The sequence below is a fragment of the Lissotriton vulgaris genome, chromosome 4_1 (genome assembly GCF_964263255.1).
Source record: "Lissotriton vulgaris chromosome 4_1, aLisVul1.2, whole genome shotgun sequence".
In the NCBI taxonomy this organism is placed as follows: Eukaryota; Metazoa; Chordata; class Amphibia; order Caudata; family Salamandridae; genus Lissotriton; species Lissotriton vulgaris.
Window position 1 is genome coordinate 1864140083 of NC_141691.1, and position 23531 is coordinate 1864163613.

Here is a 23531-nt window from a genome sequence, read left to right on the forward strand (position 1 = left end):
GTTTCTGGCATTTCAGCCTTCTTCGGCCCGGCTTGCTTGAATCCTGATGGAGCAGTGAGAAAGGGACTCATGTCTGAGTATACCCTGCCACACCTATAGTGGCCAAAACCGATTTACAAAAAGGGGGTGGTGATGAACAGAGTGTCTGAGTTAAACAGACCACTCTTACCCAGTCCAAAGATCAGGGCTTGATCCATCACCGTTATTTATCTCACTGCCCCATCCCAGCTCAGAACCTGGCTATATGCAAATCAGTCTGTCCCTGGCCCAGTGCATCATGGGAACAGGGCAGACTAAACTACCAAGCCAATTCTTCACCAGAAAGGAGACAAGCTACCGGGGACCGGTTTCTGGCATTTCAGCCTTCTTCGGCCCGGCTTGCTTGAATCCTGATGGAGCAGTGAGAAAGGGACTCATGTCTGAGTATACCCTGCCACACCTATAGTGGCCAAAACCGATTTACAAAAAGGGGGTGGTGATGAACAGAGTGTCTGAGTTAAACAGACCACTCTTACCCAGTCCAAAGATCAGGGCTTGATCCATCACCGTTATTTATCTCACTGCCCCATCCCAGCTCACAACCTGGCTATATGCAAATCAGTCTGTCCCTGGCCCAGTGCATCATGGGAACAGGGCAGACTAAACTACCAAGCCAATTCTTCACCAGAAAGGAGACAAGCTACCGGGGACCGGTTTCTGGCATTTCAGCCGTCTTCGGCCCGGCTTGCTTGAATCCTGATGGAGCAGTGAGAAAGGGACTCATGTCTGAGTATACCCTGCCACACCTATAGTGGCCAAAACCGATTTACAAAAAGGGGGTGGTGATGAACAGAGTGTCTGAGTTAAACAGACCACTCTTACCCAGTCCAAAGATCAGGGCTTGATCCATCACCGTTATTTATCTCACTGCCCCATCCCAGCTCAGAACCTGGCTATATGCAAATCAGTCTGTCCCTGGCCCAGTGCATCATGGGAACAGGGCAGACTAAACTACCAAGCCAATTCTTCACCAGAAAGGAGACAAGCTACCGGGGACCGGTTTCTGGCATTTCAGCCTTCTTCGGCCCGGCTTGCTTGAATCCTGATGGAGCAGTGAGAAAGGGACTCATGTCTGAGTATACCCTGCCACACCTATAGTGGCCAAAACCGATTTACAAAAAGGGGGTGGTGATGAACAGAGTGTCTGAGTTAAACAGACCACTCTTACCCAGTCCAAAGATCAGGGCTTGATCCATCACCGTTATTTATCTCACTGCCCCATCCCAGCTCAGAACCTGGCTATATGCAAATCAGTCTGTCCCTGGCCCAGTGCATCATGGGAACAGGGCAGACTAAACTACCAAGCCAATTCTTCACCAGAAAGGAGACAAGCTACCGGGGACCGGTTTCTGGCATTTCAGCCTTCTTCGGCCCGGCTTGCTTGAATCCTGATGGAGCAGTGAGAAAGGGACTCATGTCTGAGTATACCCTGCCACACCTATAGTGGCCAAAACCGATTTACAAAAAGGGGGTGGTGATGAACAGAGTGTCTGAGTTAAACAGACCACTCTTACCCAGTCCAAAGATCAGGGCTTGATCCATCACCGTTATTTATCTCACTGCCCAATCCCAGCTCAGAACCTGGCTATATGCAAATCAGTCTGTCCCTGGCCCAGTGCATCATGGGAACAGGGCAGACTAAACTACCAAGCCAATTCTTCACCAGAAAGGAGACAAGCTACCGGGGACCGGTTTCTGGCATTTCAGCCTTCTTCGGCCCGGCTTGCTTGAATCCTGATGGAGCAGTGAGAAAGGGACTCATGTCTGAGTATACCCTGCCACACCTATAGTGGCCAAAACCGATTTACAAAAAGGGGGTGGTGATGAACAGAGTGTCTGAGTTAAACAGACCACTCTTACCCAGTCCAAAGATCAGGGCTTGATCCATCACCGTTATTTATCTCACTGCCCCATCCCAGCTCAGAACCTGGCTATATGCAAATCAGTCTGTCCCTGGCCCAGTGCATCATGGGAACAGGGCAGACTAAACTACCAAGCCAATTCTTCACCAGAAAGGAGACAAGCTACCGGGGACCGGTTTCTGGCATTTCAGCCTTCTTCGGCCCGGCTTGCTTGAATCCTGATGGAGCAGTGAGAAAGGGACTCATGTCTGAGTATACCCTGCCACACCTATAGTGGCCAAAACCGATTTACAAAAAGGGGGTGGTGATGAACAGAGTGTCTGAGTTAAACAGACCACTCTTACCCAGTCCAAAGATCAGGGCTTGATCCATCACCGTTATTTATCTCACTGCCCCATCCCAGCTCAGAACCTGGCTATATGCAAATCAGTCTGTCCCTGGCCCAGTGCATCATGGGAACAGGGGCAGACTAAACTACCAAGCCAATTCTTCACCAGAAAGGAGACAAGCTACCGGGGACCGGTTTCTGGCATTTCAGCCTTCTTCGGCCCGGCTTGCTTGAATCCTGATGGAGCAGTGAGAAAGGGACTCATGTCTGAGTATACCCTGCCACACCTATAGTGGCCAAAACCGATTTACAAAAAGGGGGTGGTGATGAACAGAGTGTCTGAGTTAAACAGACCACTCTTACCCAGTCCAAAGATCAGGGCTTGATCCATCACCGTTATTTATCTCACTGCCCCATCCCAGCTCAGAACCTGGCTATATGCAAATCAGTCTGTCCCTGGCCCAGTGCATCATGGGAACAGGGCAGACTAAACTACCAAGCCAATTCTTCACCAGAAAGGAGACAAGCTACCGGGGACCGGTTTCTGGCATTTCAGCCTTCTTCGGCCCGGCTTGCTTGAATCCTGATGGAGCAGTGAGAAAGGGACTCATGTCTGAGTATACCCTGCCACACCTATAGTGGCCAAAACCGATTTACAAAAAGGGGGTGGTGATGAACAGAGTGTCTGAGTTAAACAGACCACTCTTACCCAGTCCAAAGATCAGGGCTTGATCCATCACCGTTATTTATCTCACTGCCCCATCCCAGCTCACAACCTGGCTATATGCAAATCAGTCTGTCCCTGGCCCAGTGCATCATGGGAACAGGGCAGACTAAACTACCAAGCCAATTCTTCACCAGAAAGGAGACAAGCTACCGGGGACCGGTTTCTGGCATTTCAGCCTTCTTCGGCCCGGCTTGCTTGAATCCTGATGGAGCAGTGAGAAAGGGACTCATGTCTGAGTATACCCTGCCACACCTATAGTGGCCAAAACCGATTTACAAAAAGGGGGTGGTGATGAACAGAGTGTCTGAGTTAAACAGACCACTCTTACCCAGTCCAAAGATCAGGGCTTGATCCATCACCATTATTTATCTCACTGCCCCATCCCAGCTCAGAACCTGGCTATATGCAAATCAGTCTGTCCCTGGCCCAGTGCATCATGGGAACAGGGCAGACTAAACTACCAAGCCAATTCTTCACCAGAAAGGAGACAAGCTACCGGGGACCGGTTTCTGGCATTTCAGCCTTCTTCGGCCCGGCTTGCTTGAATCCTGATGGAGCAGTGAGAAAGGGACTCATGTCTGAGTATACCCTGCCACACCTATAGTGGCCAAAACCGATTTACAAAAAGGGGGTGGTGATGAACAGAGTGTCTGAGTTAAACAGACCACTCTTACCCAGTCCAAAGATCAGGGTTTGATCCATCACCGTTATTTATCTCACTGCCCCATCCCAGCTCAGAACCTGGCTATATGCAAATCAGTCTGTCCCTGGCCCAGTGCATCATGGGAACAGGGCAGACTAAACTACCAAGCCAATTCTTCACCAGAAAGGAGACAAGCTACCGGGGACCGGTTTCTGGCATTTCAGCCTTCTTCGGCCCGGCTTGCTTGAATCCTGATGGAGCAGTGAGAAAGGGACTCATGTCTGAGTATACCCTGCCACACCTATAGTGGCCAAAACCGATTTACAAAAAGGGGGTGGTGATGAACAGAGTGTCTGAGTTAAACAGACCACTCTTACCCAGTCCAAAGATCAGGGCTTGATCCATCACCGTTATTTATCTCACTGCCCCATCCCAGCTCAGAACCTGGCTATATGCAAATCAGTCTGTCCCTGGCCCAGTGCATCATGGGAACAGGGCAGACTAAACTACCAAGCCAATTCTTCACCAGAAAGGAGACAAGCTACCGGGGACCGGTTTCTGGCATTTCAGCCTTCTTCGGCCCGGCTTGCTTGAATCCTGATGGAGCAGTGAGAAAGGGACTCATGTCTGAGTATACCCTGCCACACCTATAGTGGCCAAAACCGATTTACAAAAAGGGGGTGGTGATGAACAGAGTGTCTGAGTTAAACAGACCACTCTTACCCAGTCCAAAGATCAGGGCTTGATCCATCACCGTTATTTATCTCACTGCCCCATCCCAGCTCAGAACCTGGCTATATGCAAATCAGTCTGTCCCTGGCCCAGTGCATCATGGGAACAGGGCAGACTAAACTACCAAGCCAATTCTTCACCAGAAAGGAGACAAGCTACCGGGGACCGGTTTCTGGCATTTCAGCCTTCTTCGGCCCGGCTTGCTTGAATCCTGATGGAGCAGTGAGAAAGGGACTCATGTCTGAGTATACCCTGCCACACCTATAGTGGCCAAAACCGATTTACAAAAAGGGGGTGGTGATGAACAGAGTGTCTGAGTTAAACAGACCACTCTTACCCAGTCCAAAGATCAGGGCTTGATCCATCACCGTTATTTATCTCACTGCCCCATCCCAGCTCACAACCTGGCTATATGCAAATCAGTCTGTCCCTGGCCCAGTGCATCATGGGAACAGGGCAGACTAAACTACCAAGCCAATTCTTCACCAGAAAGGAGACAAGCTACCGGGGACCGGTTTCTGGCATTTCAGCCTTCTTCGGCCCGGCTTGCTTGAATCCTGATGGAGCAGTGAGAAAGGGACTCATGTCTGAGTATACCCTGCCACACCTATAGTGGCCAAAACCGATTTACAAAAAGGGGGTGGTGATGAACAGAGTGTCTGAGTTAAACAGACCACTCTTACCCAGTCCAAAGATCAGGGCTTGATCCATCACCGTTATTTATCTCACTGCCCCATCCCAGCTCAGAACCTGGCTATATGCAAATCAGTCTGTCCCTGGCCCAGTGCATCATGGGAACAGGGCAGACTAAACTACCAAGCCAATTCTTCACCAGAAAGGAGACAAGCTACCGGGGACCGGTTTCTGGCATTTCAGCCTTCTTCGGCCCGGCTTGCTTGAATCCTGATGGAGCAGTGAGAAAGGGACTCATGTCTGAGTATACCCTGCCACACCTATAGTGGCCAAAACCGATTTACAAAAAGGGGGTGGTGATGAACAGAGTGTCTGAGTTAAACAGACCACTCTTACCCAGTCCAAAGATCAGGGCTTGATCCATCACCGTTATTTATCTCACTGCCCAATCCCAGCTCAGAACCTGGCTATATGCAAATCAGTCTGTCCCTGGCCCAGTGCATCATGGGAACAGGGCAGACTAAACTACCAAGCCAATTCTTCACCAGAAAGGAGACAAGCTACCGGGGACCGGTTTCTGGCATTTCAGCCTTCTTCGGCCCGGCTTGCTTGAATCCTGATGGAGCAGTGAGAAAGGGACTCATGTCTGAGTATACCCTGCCACACCTATAGTGGCCAAAACCGATTTACAAAAAGGGGGTGGTGATGAACAGAGTGTCTGAGTTAAACAGACCACTCTTACCCAGTCCAAAGATCAGGGCTTGATCCATCACCGTTATTTATCTCACTGCCCCATCCCAGCTCAGAACCTGGCTATATGCAAATCAGTCTGTCCCTGGCCCAGTGCATCATGGGAACAGGGCAGACTAAACTACCAAGCCAATTCTTCACCAGAAAGGAGACAAGCTACCGGGGACCGGTTTCTGGCATTTCAGCCTTCTTCGGCCCGGCTTGCTTGAATCCTGATGGAGCAGTGAGAAAGGGACTCATGTCTGAGTATACCCTGCCACACCTATAGTGGCCAAAACCGATTTACAAAAAGGGGGTGGTGATGAACAGAGTGTCTGAGTTAAACAGACCACTCTTACCCAGTCCAAAGATCAGGGCTTGATCCATCACCGTTATTTATCTCACTGCCCCATCCCAGCTCAGAACCTGGCTATATGCAAATCAGTCTGTCCCTGGCCCAGTGCATCATGGGAACAGGGGCAGACTAAACTACCAAGCCAATTCTTCACCAGAAAGGAGACAAGCTACCGGGGACCGGTTTCTGGCATTTCAGCCTTCTTCGGCCCGGCTTGCTTGAATCCTGATGGAGCAGTGAGAAAGGGACTCATGTCTGAGTATACCCTGCCACACCTATAGTGGCCAAAACCGATTTACAAAAAGGGGGTGGTGATGAACAGAGTGTCTGAGTTAAACAGACCACTCTTACCCAGTCCAAAGATCAGGGCTTGATCCATCACCGTTATTTATCTCACTGCCCCATCCCAGCTCAGAACCTGGCTATATGCAAATCAGTCTGTCCCTGGCCCAGTGCATCATGGGAACAGGGCAGACTAAACTACCAAGCCAATTCTTCACCAGAAAGGAGACAAGCTACCGGGGACCGGTTTCTGGCATTTCAGCCTTCTTCGGCCCGGCTTGCTTGAATCCTGATGGAGCAGTGAGAAAGGGACTCATGTCTGAGTATACCCTGCCACACCTATAGTGGCCAAAACCGATTTACAAAAAGGGGGTGGTGATGAACAGAGTGTCTGAGTTAAACAGACCACTCTTACCCAGTCCAAAGATCAGGGCTTGATCCATCACCGTTATTTATCTCACTGCCCCATCCCAGCTCACAACCTGGCTATATGCAAATCAGTCTGTCCCTGGCCCAGTGCATCATGGGAACAGGGCAGACTAAACTACCAAGCCAATTCTTCACCAGAAAGGAGACAAGCTACCGGGGACCGGTTTCTGGCATTTCAGCCTTCTTCGGCCCGGCTTGCTTGAATCCTGATGGAGCAGTGAGAAAGGGACTCATGTCTGAGTATACCCTGCCACACCTATAGTGGCCAAAACCGATTTACAAAAAGGGGGTGGTGATGAACAGAGTGTCTGAGTTAAACAGACCACTCTTACCCAGTCCAAAGATCAGGGCTTGATCCATCACCATTATTTATCTCACTGCCCCATCCCAGCTCAGAACCTGGCTATATGCAAATCAGTCTGTCCCTGGCCCAGTGCATCATGGGAACAGGGCAGACTAAACTACCAAGCCAATTCTTCACCAGAAAGGAGACAAGCTACCGGGGACCGGTTTCTGGCATTTCAGCCTTCTTCGGCCCGGCTTGCTTGAATCCTGATGGAGCAGTGAGAAAGGGACTCATGTCTGAGTATACCCTGCCACACCTATAGTGGCCAAAACCGATTTACAAAAAGGGGGTGGTGATGAACAGAGTGTCTGAGTTAAACAGACCACTCTTACCCAGTCCAAAGATCAGGGTTTGATCCATCACCGTTATTTATCTCACTGCCCCATCCCAGCTCAGAACCTGGCTATATGCAAATCAGTCTGTCCCTGGCCCAGTGCATCATGGGAACAGGGCAGACTAAACTACCAAGCCAATTCTTCACCAGAAAGGAGACAAGCTACCGGGGACCGGTTTCTGGCATTTCAGCCTTCTTCGGCCCGGCTTGCTTGAATCCTGATGGAGCAGTGAGAAAGGGACTCATGTCTGAGTATACCCTGCCACACCTATAGTGGCCAAAACCGATTTACAAAAAGGGGGTGGTGATGAACAGAGTGTCTGAGTTAAACAGACCACTCTTACCCAGTCCAAAGATCAGGGCTTGATCCATCACCGTTATTTATCTCACTGCCCCATCCCAGCTCAGAACCTGGCTATATGCAAATCAGTCTGTCCCTGGCCCAGTGCATCATGGGAACAGGGCAGACTAAACTACCAAGCCAATTCTTCACCAGAAAGGAGACAAGCTACCGGGGACCGGTTTCTGGCATTTCAGCCTTCTTCGGCCCGGCTTGCTTGAATCCTGATGGAGCAGTGAGAAAGGGACTCATGTCTGAGTATACCCTGCCACACCTATAGTGGCCAAAACCGATTTACAAAAAGGGGGTGGTGATGAACAGAGTGTCTGAGTTAAACAGACCACTCTTACCCAGTCCAAAGATCAGGGCTTGATCCATCACCGTTATTTATCTCACTGCCCCATCCCAGCTCAGAACCTGGCTATATGCAAATCAGTCTGTCCCTGGCCCAGTGCATCATGGGAACAGGGCAGACTAAACTACCAAGCCAATTCTTCACCAGAAAGGAGACAAGCTACCGGGGACCGGTTTCTGGCATTTCAGCCTTCTTCGGCCCGGCTTGCTTGAATCCTGATGGAGCAGTGAGAAAGGGACTCATGTCTGAGTATACCCTGCCACACCTATAGTGGCCAAAACCGATTTACAAAAAGGGGGTGGTGATGAACAGAGTGTCTGAGTTAAACAGTTCTTCATGAACTGCAGTCATCTATATTCTCCTCATAGTGTGTCAGTATGCACCTCACATTGCTACATATAGCAGGTATGGCTAGATGTCTTTTCCCTGGAACTATTTCAATGTAATCAACCTACCCACTTTTTGGCAGCGCTCGTAGCTCCTCAACTTCAACTTTACTTAAGCTTTTGCTGCAATGTAGATGAATAAGAAATCATCTTATGCAGATTCCTTACCTTAGAATTGTCCGGAAAAGTTTCGCTAGCAGTACCCCTTCATGACGGTAGGAGGCATCGTTCGGCACCGCATGGCATTATCTACGCCAGAAGTGACGTGCACCGTTTCTTTATGGGTGCCATTTACTGGACCCCTATGAATACCAATCGCTAGACCCCAATGAGGACACTTGGTGTGAGGAATTGGCGGATGCCAGTGTACTGGACACCTCCACAGATACTGGCTTTGTTTCTTCTCCTACTGTTGCTACAGAGGAGGAAGCCTCATTTTCTATTGTGGTGAAGATGGTGGCAGAGGTCTTGGACCTTAACCTGCCCCCCTCTCTGGCAGTCAAGACTAATATCTTGATCGAGGTTCTTCAGCCGGGGGTCACCCCTCAGAAGCACTTCTTCCATTTAATGAAGCCTTCACGGACATCCTGCGTGGGGCCTGATTCAAGCCCTAAACAGGGACTCCTGTGAACAAGCAATTGCCTGCTTACCCAGGTGACCCCGATTTCCTCACCCCGCACCCTACCCCGGAGAACTTGGTGTTCCAAGCCTCCACCTCCTGAGTAAACGCTGGTGCATTCCCTACCACCTCACTGGATAGGGAATCCAAAAGGCTGGACAACTTGGGCAAGAAAATGTTTTCTTCCACCAGCCTGGCACTGCGGTCTGTGAACACTGCATGCCTTTTGGACCGTTACCCCCATTCACTCTGTGATTCCGATGCGCAGATGCTGCCTATGGTCCCGCCTGACGGGAAAGTTGCACCCGCGTTCACGATCACATGTGGGCTGCACAGAACAGACCCGCCTGGCTGAAGAGGACTAGTTTTTTAGGAGGTGTCTACGTTTTGCTTATGGATATTCCCTGTGATGGCTCCTGTCTCTTCGGAGAAAATGCGGACGTTGAGCTGGAGCGCTTCAAGGATTGCAGAGCTACAGCCAAGTCCTTGGATCTTTTCATGGCCCCTCGCCAACCCCAGTCCATCTTTTGCAACCATGGAAGGAGTTTCCAACCATGCTCCTAACCACCCAACCACCACAGCATGCAAGCTTCCCAGCTCCTGTGTGGCCATAGACGCTGTACTCACAACCACCCTTGGGTCGGGCAGCCAGAGGCTGTGTCAGTCCACCATCATCCCCCGGCACCGCAGCTTCAAAGCTCTCCAACCATCCGGGGTAACATGTGAGAGGCAGGATATGCCATCACCTGCACCATTGGAGGTCAATAACATCAGACTGCTGGGTTCTTTAGATTGTCTGAAGGGGCTACTTCTTCCCCTTTGTGACTACCCCTCTACCCATGCATTTCACTTGCGACAGACTGACGGAGGGCCATCTCTCCTTACTCCGCCAGTTTTGCATGGTGGGTCACAAGCACTTTCAGTTTGCCATGCTCCCTTTTGGCCTTACCAGTTCCCCTCGGGTGTTCACCAAGGTAATGGTGGTACTTGCACCTCATCTGCGGAGATCAGGGGGGGGCAGTCTTACCCTATCTGAATGACTGGCTTATCTTCCTGATCAACTAGGCCAGATTTTACAGGCTATGATACCGATGTTTTAGCCTCTATCCTGGGTTTCCATGAGACTAGCTCTAAGGCTACTGGGCTTCATGGCCTCCTGCATGTGACACATGTCCTCTGGAATATGTGGGTTCTGTAATTGGACCTGAAGTTCCAGAGGGTGCATCAGGGAAATCTCTCTGACATGGTCCCGATCTCTGAGGGTACTGGAAAGATCTGCAGTGGTAGTTAATGAACTGCGATTGGATCAGTGGGAAACCCCCCTAACTTCCCCAACCAGATATGATAGTAGTGACAAATGTGTCGCTCCTGGAATGGGGCAGCCACCTGGGAGATGTGGAGATCAGACTTCTCTGGTCTTCGGCAGAATCCATTCCCCACATTAACCTGCTGGAGCTCTGAGCGATCTGGCTGGCATTGAAAACCTTTCTACCCTCCATCAAGGGAAAGCTAGCACAGGTGTTCACAAGCAACACCACTACCATGTGGTACTGCAAAAAGTAGGGTGGGGTGGGGGTCATGGACCCTTTCTCAAGTGGTCCTGTGCCTCTGGACATAGCTGGAACATCAGGGCATATTCCTGGTGGTACAACACCTGACAGGCTCTCCGAATGCCAGAGCGGACAAATTCAGCCGCAGATGCCTAGCAGATCACAAATGGCATCTCAATCGGAGGGGGTGCAAGGTCTGTTTCAGCAATGGAGAGAGTCTTGGTTAGATCTGTTCACCATCGCAGAGACCACACAATGTCAGTGGTTTTGCATGCTGGAGTTTCCAAGGCCGCTTCCGCTCAGAGATGCTTTTTGTCTCAAGTGGGGCTCAGGCACCCTGTAAGTCTTTCCTCCCATATCACTCCTAGCCAGAGATTTCAAGAAGCTTATGAACGACCGGGTCCAAGTCAATCTTGTGGCTCTAGACTGGGCTCATAGAGTTTGGTGTCCCAAGATGTTGATCATGGCCATTCTTTCTCTGATCAAACTGCCCCTTTGGAAGGATCTTCTGTCACAGCAACAGGGGAGTGTTCTCCGCCTAAGCCTGTCAACGCTTCAGCTTCATGCATGGGGATTGAGTGGCAACAGTTGACAGCTTTCGACCTTCTGCCCGAAATCTGTAATGTCATCTTGGCAGCCATGAGTCTCTCCACCAAGACAGTATACGTCTGCTCTTGGTCCTCCTTTCTGCTCCCCTCTCTTCGGTGCTTCTGTTTATTCTTTCTTTTGCCCAGCATGGTTCTACTTTGGGCACCTTAAAAGACTATCTTTCTGCCATTTCTGCAGTTGCCATATCAGCCATCCCTATACAATTCCCCTATTGTATATACGTTTTTGAAAGGTTCCCAACACTCGTTTCCTTCTTCACCCTTTATCATTCCTTATTAGGACCTAAATTTATTATTCCCTTTTTCATGTGCACTCCCTTCGAGCCACTACACAACTATTCTATCAGGCTCCTTACCATCAAAACAGCCTTTCTGGTACCCATAACATCTGCCCGGAGGGTTAGTGAGATCCAGGCTTTGTCATCTAAGCCTCCTTAACTCAACATCTTTCCTTACAAGCTGGTCCTTCGCACTAGGGCCTCCTTCCTTAAGAAGGTGGGCACTCCCTTTCATGTAGGTCAATCCATCATCCTGCCTACCTTTTTCGCTCTGTAGCATCCCTGTAAGGAAGAGGAGCAACTTCACCCATGAGACCCAAAAAGGGCATTGTTGTTCTACCTTGACTGCACAGAAGAGTTCCGGGTGCACGACCAACTCTTCGTGGGGTAAGTCTGCATCAAGAAAGGGAAGGACATGCCGAAACAGACCATCCCTCGATGGATTGTGCTGTGGACTAAAATCTGCTACACATTGACTGAGAAGCAACAACTAGAGACCACTGCATTAGCATGCCAAGTTCCGGTCCTGGACATCCACTGGGCAGCAACGCAGGCTTCTCTGCACATGTTCACAAAGCTCTACTGCCTGGCTAGTCAAGTATGTTGGTACGGGCACTTTGCCTGTTCAGTCCTGTAGGATAGTTTGGTATGATCCTGTTTCGCTGACCCACCTTCCATAAGGCATTACTTGGGTATCTATTCAAAGGTAAGGAATCTGCGGCTAGAAGTCTCTATCAGATGAACAAGTTACTCGCCTTCGCTAGCACTTTATCTGGTAGAGAATCTGTCTAGCTGCAGATTCTTTACTGACCCACATATCCTCCCTGCTCTGAGAGCAGATTCCTAGGGACAGGGTTTTTACCCCTCTTTAGGGCCCTATTGTTGCACACCAGGTATCCAGTGTTTTTCGTGGCAGTGTGCTCCCGTTGCATGGAAATTCGGGGAAATGAAACTGACGTCAGCGCGATGGGGTGGTGTCCATAACATCTGTTCAAGGAAAATCAAGTTCTCATGCTCTTCATTATAGAGCTGCACTTGTAGGTTTATGGATTTTTCTCATATAGCATTTTGTATCTAGAAACCTGCGATCTTCAGTATTCTGTAGTAGCGCTTCATAGTTCAGATTAATATCAAACTGAATGAGGGCTTAATATGATATGCCTACTTACATTATCTCACAATAAAAAGTCACCAGTAGTAAAGCACCCTAAACAGATAAAGCATGAGGACATGCCAAGGACAAAGTCGAAAAATGTGTTAACCCTGTCAACAGGTTGAGTAGGCTCCACACATCTAAATAGATGTGGCTGGGTAGTAGTGTCTTTTCAACATGGTTGCATTTATCAGTAGAACCCAGTTTGTCTGTCATTTGTTCATTAGTGAGGTTCAGTCGCCCATCAGGAGCACCCTCATTCTACCCAACTCAGCGAGCAGTCTGTATTGACGGAGTTAAAACTCATCTTGTTAGAATTAGTGAGTATACAAAATCTAGACCCAGGGTCCTTGCAACTGTTCTCATTTTGACAAAGGCTTAACTTCCCTTGTGGGCCTTACAAAAAACTAAAAACTGCATCGGGCAGGGACTTTCTGATGAATATTGTGACCCAACATATCCTGGCACTGCCAGGAGTTGGTGGTTCTGCATTGGGGACAGTCTATTTTTTACAGTAGGTGTTTCCTGCATGAGAGTTATGCCAGGCGCCCCACCTTCCCAATTAAGATATCATAATACTTCATCTTAGTACAGTGGACATACCTTTCACAATCCTAGACAACAACACAGAGGCCTAATATGGTAGGTCTATAGGTTCATGGTGTAACTGGGTGCATGCTCCAAATGGGCAAGTGGTGAAAGCAGTGACAGATGCCGGGCCTCTTGCAAATGAGAAGCGGTCTTTGTCATGTGGAGCAAAAGAGGTCTAGGTAGAAATATTGTATCATTTCTGTGGGAACACAAAATGTCTTGGCTATAGAGAAAGAGTAAGGGCCACAGGATATAACCGAGTCAAGGACGCTAAAAAATAAAGGACAAAGAAAGGCAAAAGTTGGACTACAAGGGTGAGTAGATTTAGATTGTAGGCCTTTCTTCCATTATACCTGCTGGGACTACCAGGGAAAGTACAAATGTGAACGTAGAGGGTCCAAGGATACAAAGGAGCAATATTAAGTGGGAAGTCTAATGGATGACCAGTAAGATGCCATCTATGTGGGTTTATCAAACTGTAAGAATCAGTGGGCAGGTTTCATTCAAACAGAAGTGAAGGTCCCTAACAGTGCTCCAGTGCTCAAAAGAACCATGTTGGGGCAACTGGTCTAACTATAATGACTAACATCAGCATACCAATAGTGCAGATATAATTTGTAAATGTTGGAGTAGATATCCAACATACATAAAATTAATAACACATAAGCATTTTACTCAACATCATGCCTGAGCAGTCAGGATATACAAGTAACCACTTACACTTTAATAGGAGTGCCTGGAATGGAAATCCTGAGGAAAGAGTGTCTGGTTGTTCCTGTGGTACTTGAGGTTCCGCATCTTCATACTGATGTAATGTTGGCCTTCTGTTAGTGTTGTGGCCACCTTAAAACAAATTGCTGACAGCTCCTTCACGGTCTCACCAAGTCTCACATCTGGCATTTTCAGGTGTCAGTTGAGGGGGATGATTGCTTCCTTCTAGGCCTGTGTAGAAATTAGTTGCTAGGACAGTCTTGATGAGGACATGGAAAGTCAGGTGCACAAACAAGAGGCATCGTCCTCACTCATTCTAAGGTCATGTAGTGTAGTTCAATGTTCCTTCACTTTCAAAAGAGTTGTCACACATCAGCTGGTAGCCATCAAATGCAGAGCACAAAGGGTGGCTCCAAGCAGCTCATGCACAATTTTCCAAACTCCCGATTAAGTCTGCCCCTATGACAATTACTTTGCGGTATGACCCCCCTAACACTGAGTTAATGAAAGTGCTCTATCATCAGGTAAGGACTGTACCACATGTCTCAACACAGCAGCTGCAGTTTTCTGGCCAAGAAACCATTTATGATATAAATTGCATACAATTAAATCTGTTCAATTAAATAGAGATGTATATTATTGACCTAACAAGAGCTTCAATATTGTCTCCCTGGCATGTGTTGAAAAGCAGATGGTGCTAATTTTTTTAACAGTCACTGGATGCACCAATTAAATATGTATTGGCCTTGAACAGTGTTATAATAGAGCAAACACAAAATCTGCCTTTTATTTTATCCTTCATGTAGTTAATTGGTGCCAACATTGGTTTGAGTACTTTCCTAACCCTCCTATCAACATCCTTAGTATGGTTGAAAATGTGTTGACCCACCATGACAAGGAAATCCTTAAACATTTCGTAAATCATGGAGTCACTTCTCAGGTAAGGACAAAGCAAATTACATTTTTATTTCTGTGTTTGATTTCTATATATATATTGATTTTCATATTTACATTCACTTTATTATAATTCGATATAAGCTTTCAACCAGGCATTGATTTGAGCACAAATAATAACTTTAATCAGTGGCTAATATAAGATTCTCAAGACTTCTGATATTTTTTCTTTTTGGGTGGTGTTTGGGACTGAATATCTTTTCTTCTGAATTGTTTAATGAGACTTCTAGAATGTTGATTTACTAATGTCTCGTGCTGTTAACAGCAACTGTTATCTCTAATAATCTGGCAAACTTTTTTATTGTTGAGTAAAGCCCTACATGTGTCTAAGGGATGCTACGTACAGGAATATAATATTCTTATGACAGGTTTGTCATGTCCTGCTTTGTTTTATACGTTGGTTCCTCATTTTGGTAAACATTTCTTCGAACTCATCAAATCAGACTCCACACCTCAGTATGTTGCATGCTTTATGGTTAGTGCTTTATAAAAGCATTTAATTGTGTAATAAGGAGATCTTTGTTCATGAACTTGGGTGGCGTACTTCAGGTTAATCATTCCTGCATAAGTTGAACATTGAGATGATGGCTGTCCTGGGTGTTGAGAAAACAGACACCCCCGCCGGTCTCCCATTCATGACCATGTTGGGAGAGATTGACCTCATAAGTACACAAGGATTTTGTGTGCTTAATGTCTACTGTGGAACTGTAGAGACATAGCATGTGTGTGGGATAGTACCAAGGTCCTTGACATAGACATGTGGAGAATGAAGAATGAATAGCTGCATGTCCTTGCAAAAGCAGCACATGAGGTAATGGGATTTCCTAGTAATTGGGGTAAAATGTGGGCTCCATGGTACATGTTGTGGATTTGAGATCTGGTGTCTGTATGTTGGAGAAACGTGCCAGGGTTTTGGCAGTGAAACACGTGGGTCCATGGAGGGATGGGTAAGTGACTATATATTCTAGGGTCCAATAATGTATTCCCTTGTACCCCTTGACCTAATTATCTGTAGAACATCAACTTACAATGTGCCTGAAATCACTTGTTCGTATCTCTTACGTTACCTGATGAAAATCTGGATAAATCTGCAAAATTATGTCTCTCTGATAAAATATGTTTAACAAATAAAAATTTGTGTCCCCTTCATACCAAAGGTTGTATTTATGTGGTGCTGGGTCTGTGCTTTAATTATGTTATACTATGTTTATATCGTTGACACTCTTTCTCTTTCTTATTAATATGATTTGGGCTTCTTGAGGGTATTGGGTGGCTTTCTCAATACAACAACATAGAATTATTTCCATTTTAAGGAATAAAGTAGTGCATTTACTTATTATCGGGTCTTTGGGTTTCGACTTAACTTGCTAAATCTTGTTAGTGTGAAGCACTGAAATATCGTTTTCTGTTTTAGATCTATGCCTGGCCTCTTCTCGAAACCCTGTTTTCTGAGGTTCTAACAAGGGAGGAGTGGCTGAAACTGTTCGATAATATATTTTCCAACCACCCTTCTTTCTTTGTGATGGCAGTAGCAGCCTACATCATATGTTTCCGTGCTCCATTGCTTCACTGTAAACAGAAAGAAGATTTTGAGGTATTTTTTGTTATCAAAGTGTGCATGTATATTTTATCTGTAAGAAGAAAATATGTTCCCAGACCGCGCCTTTTCTGTTCTTCACCCAAACACCACCACTAACATACAGACCAGCTGCATTTAAAACTAAAGTTCCACTATGGTTATTTGAACACTGTTAAATTGCACTGTAATGACAAACGAGACTAGATGCCTCTCTTCTAAGAGCAAAATCAACAGCTTATGCAAAATAAAAATTTTTTTGAAAGAGACTATGTTATAGATTCCTTACCTTAGAATTACCCCCAGGTGTCAGACTGGATCCGTAGAAATGTTTCAGAGCAGTACCGCAGCACGTCGGTAGGTAGTGTCGGTCATAGCCGGGATGACGTCGTGGTATCTACTTAGATGCTGCCCCTGCGCGCTGACGTCCGTTCTTTCTTTTTCCACGCCAGCCAGCGCAGATACGAAGAGAGCGGTACCTCTAGTCACTTTTTGACTGTAATTTTTCGACTTTTTGTCGACATCTTTTTCGAGTCATTCAACTCCTGGTGCACAGGGATGCCTCATTGGCAGACTGGCTTCAAACCATGTGATTCCTGTCACAAATTGATGTTGCTTACAGACTCGCACCTTGTGTGCCTCTGGTGTCTGGAGCGCGACCATGACCCAAAGTCGTGCTCAGACTGTTGGCCATGAATCCGAAGGCTTTGCAGGAGCAGTCCCGAAAGCTTCTGGAGGCCCGGCAGTCAGCACCGCGACACCCGAGGTCCCGGTCGAGAGGGAGGTCGCGTGACCGGTCGCGAAGTCACCATCAACACTCCTCTTCGAAGTCTTCGGGTAAGTCAAAGTACAAAATGAAGGCGAAGAAGCACCGTCACTCTTCCCGTTCTCCTTGGGCGACGCTGGATGAGGAAGATTGTCTACGTCCACGGAGCCTACTGGGTCGACTCTGAGCTTCCCTCTATTTCTGGGAGCTGGAGTGACCCCTGCCCAACTTCATCGGCTTTACGAAGTCCTCCACTCCATCTCTGGGCAGCCGACTCCGTGCCTTCGGGCCCTGCAGACTCAGCTGGAGGTTCTAGGCCTTTGATGCCGGTGGCTTTGGCCCAGGTGCTGCAGGGCCTCCAGTGATCTTGGCCTGGATCCGGATCAGTGCCGCTCAACCTTACGACACCTCCTCCAGCACAGATTTCATTGGCAACACCTCCGTCCTCTCCGATGCCGGTTGTGTCCCTAGCCAGCTTAGGCCCTGGCCTTCTCGACTTTGACACGGAGCCGGACCAGCGTTGAACGATGTTTTCCCGGCACCGACCGGTACTTTTGTACCACTGGTCTACCCTGGTGTTTCTTATCGCCCAGAGTGGCAACCAGAGTAGGGTGAAGAGGACTGGGAGGGGTCTGTTGATCCTTTGGCAGACCAGATGGATGAACTGGACTGAAGAGAGGAGTTGGGTGAGTCCAGAGGTCTGGACACCTCTCCAGACCGTGGCATGCTTTCGCCCCCCTACCATGGATACGGAGGAGGGAGCTTCTAACGCTGTGGTGTTGCGTAGGGCGGCTAAGGCTTTGAACCTTGAGCTTTCTACAGTGGCGGTCAGGATCAACCTCCTGAACGAGGTGCTTCAACCGGAAGCGGCCTCTTCGGATCCCTGCTGTTCTTCAATGAGTCCCTCACGAACATTCTTCTGGGCACTTGGTCCAAGTCCAGCACAGGGCCTCCTATAAATAGGATGATTGCCAGACGCCACAGCCTGGCCCTGGGCGACCCCATTTTCCTCACCCAACACACTACCCCCCGAGAACTTTTTGGTCCAAGCCTCAACTTCCAAAGGCGCGTTCCCTACTTCTCCACCAGATAGAGAATCCAAGAAGCTGTATCATCTTGGAAAGAAGATGGTTCGAGGCATGTGGGCTGCTGAATTCATATCTGTGCATAGTCCGCCACCTAGTGTTGGGTCCGGATGATTGCACATTGTTGTCCTGGAAGAGTCTTCGAAGTATCACGAGATAGGTGGCTCCTCCCCTGGACTACAGTGCGCATGGGCATCGCCTCCATCCCCAGATTGTTTTTTTCCGCCATTGGGTTCGGATGTGTTTCGGTTCCCTCTATCGGAACCGATAGTTGTTCTACTTTTTACTCGAGACCAAAAGGTCTTTAGGCTGGGCGTCGGTATAGTTGCGTTCGGGTTTCTTACTGACTCTCAGCTCCGATCTCTTACTGCCCTTCCACGTGCTTTCGACGCGGACGGGCCTACACTACACCCTTTGCTATGGAGCGGACTCCATTCAAGAAGTGTCCGCTGTGTCACTCTAAATATTCGCACCTCGACGTGCACCCCGTGTGCAATACATGCTTGTCACCGGATCACCGTGAAGACACCTGCATGGCGTGTTCGAAATTTAGAAGTAAGAAGACTTTAAAGATTCGCCGGGCTAATCGGCTCCAGGCTCAATTGTCAGCTTCGGCACCCCCACCTGATGACATCTTCCAGGAATCTGTCGAGGGAGAAGACGACGTACAAGGGTCGGACTCTGGCCCCGCGTCCGAGGAAGAGACCTACGACGCGGATGAGGAGGCCTACGACGAAGTCTCCGGCGAGGTAGGGGACGACGAACTGGCTTGTGCCACGATGGGAGATAGCTCGGAGGAAGAGCATCCCCAACCAGACTCCGGGGTTACTCCCCGTCATACGGCCCAGGTCGAGGGATCGCCTTCGGGCCTTACCCAAGATCTAACTATGAGTCCTACGTCCCCGCCTCCGGGCCCGGTCACGGACATTTCTAAGAAGAAACCGAAAGTGAAGCCAACTGGTCTCGCACCCTCGGATGCGAAACCGAAACCGAAAGTGGCGTTGGTGAAGAAGGTTCTGGAGGCGTCAACTTCCACGAAACCCAAAATGGCCGACTTGAAGAGCCACGCCAAAATGGCCGACCAGAAGAGCCACGCCAAAATGGCCGACCCGAAGCCCTCTGGGTCGGCGCCGAAGGTGAAGGCCTCCGACGCGGCCGCGTCGGCACCGAAAGGGGTCGCGGACCCGAAGACGGCTTCGAAGAAGCGTCACGCCGACGGTGCGCCTAGCCATGGGGCGTCGGCCCCGAAGAAGAGGCCTGCCGGCGATCGGGCTCTCGGAGACGAAGAGTCGCTCGAGCCGGTTCAGCCCTCGGCATCCCTTACAAGGAAGGTGGGGGAATCCTTAAAGCGGATCCAACAGTCCACTGTGGTTCCCAGCCAGGACACTGTAGTGCCTAGACCCACGCCGAAGCCTGCTAAGGAACAAACGCCCATTCGTTTTACCCTTCCACCCAAGTCGGCGCCGAAGGCCTTCGCGCCTAAACAGGGCGGACACTCACAGGAGGTATTGACGCCGAAAGCTGCCTTGGTGGTGTCGAAGCTTCGGCTCCAGCCGCTTGCGGTGGAGGAACGTCGTGAGGTGATCATCGACGCCAACACCGGAAAATTGTCGCTCCTCAAACGAAAGATTACGTCGGAGCCGGCCTTGGAACCTTTTAGGATTCCACTCAAGAACAAGAGGTACTCTGCGGACTCTTCGGCTCTGATGGAACCTCTGTCTCCACAAGCCCTGGAACACTCGCCGGCCCATTCCCCCGTGCCTGATGTGGACGAGGAAGAGGCCGAGTACACCTATCCTGCGTACTCGGATCCGGAAGAGGAGCATGTGCCCTGGACAGCAGGAGGCGACGCAGACGACCCGCAGTCGGGGCAGGACACTCAACTTTTCGCCGCAAAGACGTCCCCGACAGAGGACTCGGCGGCCTTCAATGCATTAATAGAGAGAGCTGCAGCGAACCATGACGTCGAACTGCACTCAGACCCCGTGGATGCGGACTTCTTAGTCGACACCTTCTCGGTAGCCGAAAAACAAGTCAAGACACTACCGATGCTTAAAGGGGTGCTGAAGCATGCACAGGAGGTATTCAAGGAGCCCACCCGGGCGCGGGTGGTCAATCCTCGCATCAACAGGAAATATAAAGCGGCGCCCACGGATCCCACGTATATTAAGGGACACTTGCCATTGGACTCCCTGGTGGTTTCCAACGCTCGAAAGAGGGCGAATTCGCAGACTACTGGTGACGCTCCTCCCCCAGACAAAGAGTCCAAGATCTTTGAGGCATCAGGCAAACGCATTGCTGCACAGGCAGCGAACATCTGGAGGATCTCTAACACTCAAGCCCTGCTTGCACGTTATGATAGGGCCCATTATGACACATTAGAGGCCATCCTGCAACACTTGCCTGACCAATACAAGGAGGCGGGGGAGATGCTCATTCAGGAGGGTAAACTCATTACAAATGCATCCATCAAATGTGCCCTAGATGTGGCAGACACTGCCTCCAGGGCTATCAATACAAGTGTGTTACTCAGACGCCATGCCTGGCTTTGAATTTCGGGGTTCAAACCCGACATACAAACCACAATATTGGGTCAAACAGTGAATCCTGACCATCTGTTCGGCCCTGAGGTGGATGCCTCCCTAGAAAAGATGAAAAAAGATACCGAAACTGCCAAGTCTATGGGGGCTTTACAAAGTCAGCAGTTTCGGGGTGGTTCCTTTCGCCGCTCCAATTCAAGAGGCACCTCGAGGGGACAGGCATCCCAGTCCACACAATACTACAAGGGTAACACCCAGTCCTCGTATAACAACAACAACAAGGGCAGGGGTGGCTACAGAGGCAATAATATCAAAGGCAGGGGACGTGGAAACAATGCATCCAGGTCCACCACCACCAACAAGCAGTGACGTCTTGTCACTTCCCCCCGATCACACGACACCGGTCAGGGGGAGACTCCAGCAGTTCCTGCCGGCGTGGAGGTCCATCACCACGGACAGGTGGGTGAGGTCTCTTATCCAGTACGGGTACTGTCTAGAACTTACGTCCATTCCACCGGACATACCGCCAAGAAGCCGTGCTATGTCCGACGAGCACTTGACCTTGTTGCAGCAAGAAGTTCTGGTCATGCTGCAAAAAGGGGCAATATAGCTCGTTCCATTGCAAGAACGGGGAACGGGGGTTTACTCCCTGTATTTTCTTATCCCCAAAAAGGACGGATCACTCAGGCCGATCCTGGACCTCAGGCCCCTGAACTGGTACATCAACTCGGAGCACTTCCATATGCTCACATTGCAGCAGGTGCTTCCCCTGCTTCAACAGGGGGACTTCCTAGCAACGCTGGATCTGAAGGATGCCTATTTTCATATTCCCCTGCATCCTTCCCACAGAAAGTATCTCAGATTCACGATCTTGGACCAGCATTACCAGTTCAGAGTCCTGCCGTTCGGGGTCACCACGGCACCGAGAGTATTTACAAAATGCCTAGCGACTGTGGCGGCGCATCTCCGTCGCCAGCACGTCCATGTCTTTCCATACCTAGACGACTGGCTTATTCAGGCAAAGACGGAACGGCAGTGTGTAGACCACGTGTCACGCACCATTCACCTCCTGCACGATCTGGGATTCTCTCTGAACTACCCAAAGTCCCATCTCCAGCCCGCCCACGTGCGACAGTATCTGGGCGCGACAATCAACACTCTGGCAGCCACTGCGCAGCCGAGTTCAGTGAGAATCGCCAGTATCCAGGCGCTGATCCAACGATTCAGACCCCAACACTCGCTTCCAGCGAAGGTGTTCATGCAGTTGATAGGCATGATGGCCTCCTGCATCTCCATTGTCCCGCACGCGAGACTACATATGCGTCCGCTTCAGGAGTGCCTGGCACGTCAGTGGACTCAGGCTCATGGGCAACTGACAGACCTAGTGTTGGTGAGCGGTCGGGCGTACAACTCTCTGCATTGGTGGAATCCACAAAACCTTTGCAAGGGCCGACCATTCCAAGAGCCTGTCCCACAGATCATCCTGACGACGGACGCCTCTCTCCAGGGATGGGGAGCGCATGTACTCCACTACACTGTGCAGGGACTATGGACACTTCAGCAAAGGAAGATGCACATCAATGTGTTGGAACTGATGGCAATCTTCATGGCCTTAAAGGCGTTCAAAGTACATCTGTGCAACAAGGTCGTGTTGATCCGGACGGACAACATGACGGCCATGTACTACATCCAGAAGCAGGGAGGTACACACTCTCCACAGCTGTCTCATCTGGCTCAGAGCATGTGGAAGTGGGCCATTCAGAGGAACATCTTCCTCATGGCAGAGCATCTCCCGGGCAAGGACAATCAAATGGCGGATCTGCTCAGCAGGCACAGCCATCAGATGCACGAGTGGGAGATACACCCATCAGTTCTCCAACCGTACTTCCAAAGGTGGGGTCATCCAGAGATAGACCTGTTCGCCACAAAGGAGAACGCAAAATGCCAAAGCTTCGCCGCCAGATTCCCACACCCCCAATCACAGGGCAATGCGATGTGGATGAACTGGTCAGGCAGATTTGCGTACGCTTTTCCCCCAGCACCTCTGATACCGCTGGTGCCACGCAAGCTCAGGCAACACTCGATGACGCTCATCCTGGTTGCTCCAACGTGGGCTCGCCAACCATGGTACACCACGTTTCTGGAACTCTCCGTGGTACCGCATCAAAGGCTTCATCTCACTCCCAGCCTTCTGACGCAGAGCCATGGCGACATTCAGCACCCAGATCCGCAACAGCTCAACCTGGCGATCTGGCTCCTGAAGTCCTAGAGTTTGGCTACCTCAATCTTCCTCCCGATTGCATGGACATCATTCGGGAGGCAAGGAAGCCCACTACTAGAGCTTGTTATGCGGCTAAATGGAAATGGTTTGTCGTCTACTGCGTGGACCACAGCATTGACCCGCTAGATGCTTCCATTCAAAACATCATATGTTACCTCTTTCACCTGTATCGTAGTAATCTAGCTTACTCTTCCATCCGCATTCACCTGTCGGCTATGGCAGCATACCTCCAGAATAGGCAGCACCTGTCACTCTTTAAGGTCCCTGCTATCAAGGCTTTTCTGGAAGGACTCAAAAGG

General features: G+C 49.5%; 1 protein-coding gene across 2 annotated transcripts in view; it reads left to right on the top strand.

Moving 5' to 3' along the window:
• TBC1D31 (TBC1 domain family member 31) overlaps nucleotides 1-23531 on the top strand; it is a 696792-nt gene that overhangs the window by 416387 nt on the left and 256874 nt on the right. For both annotated transcript variants that reach the window (XM_086966171.1, XM_086966170.1), the window contains exons 12-13: nucleotides 14837-14970; nucleotides 16399-16578. In XM_086966171.1, coding sequence (XP_086822297.1) covers nucleotides 14837-14970; nucleotides 16399-16578 — 314 coding nt within the window. The remainder of the gene's footprint in view (nucleotides 1-14836; nucleotides 14971-16398; nucleotides 16579-23531) is intronic.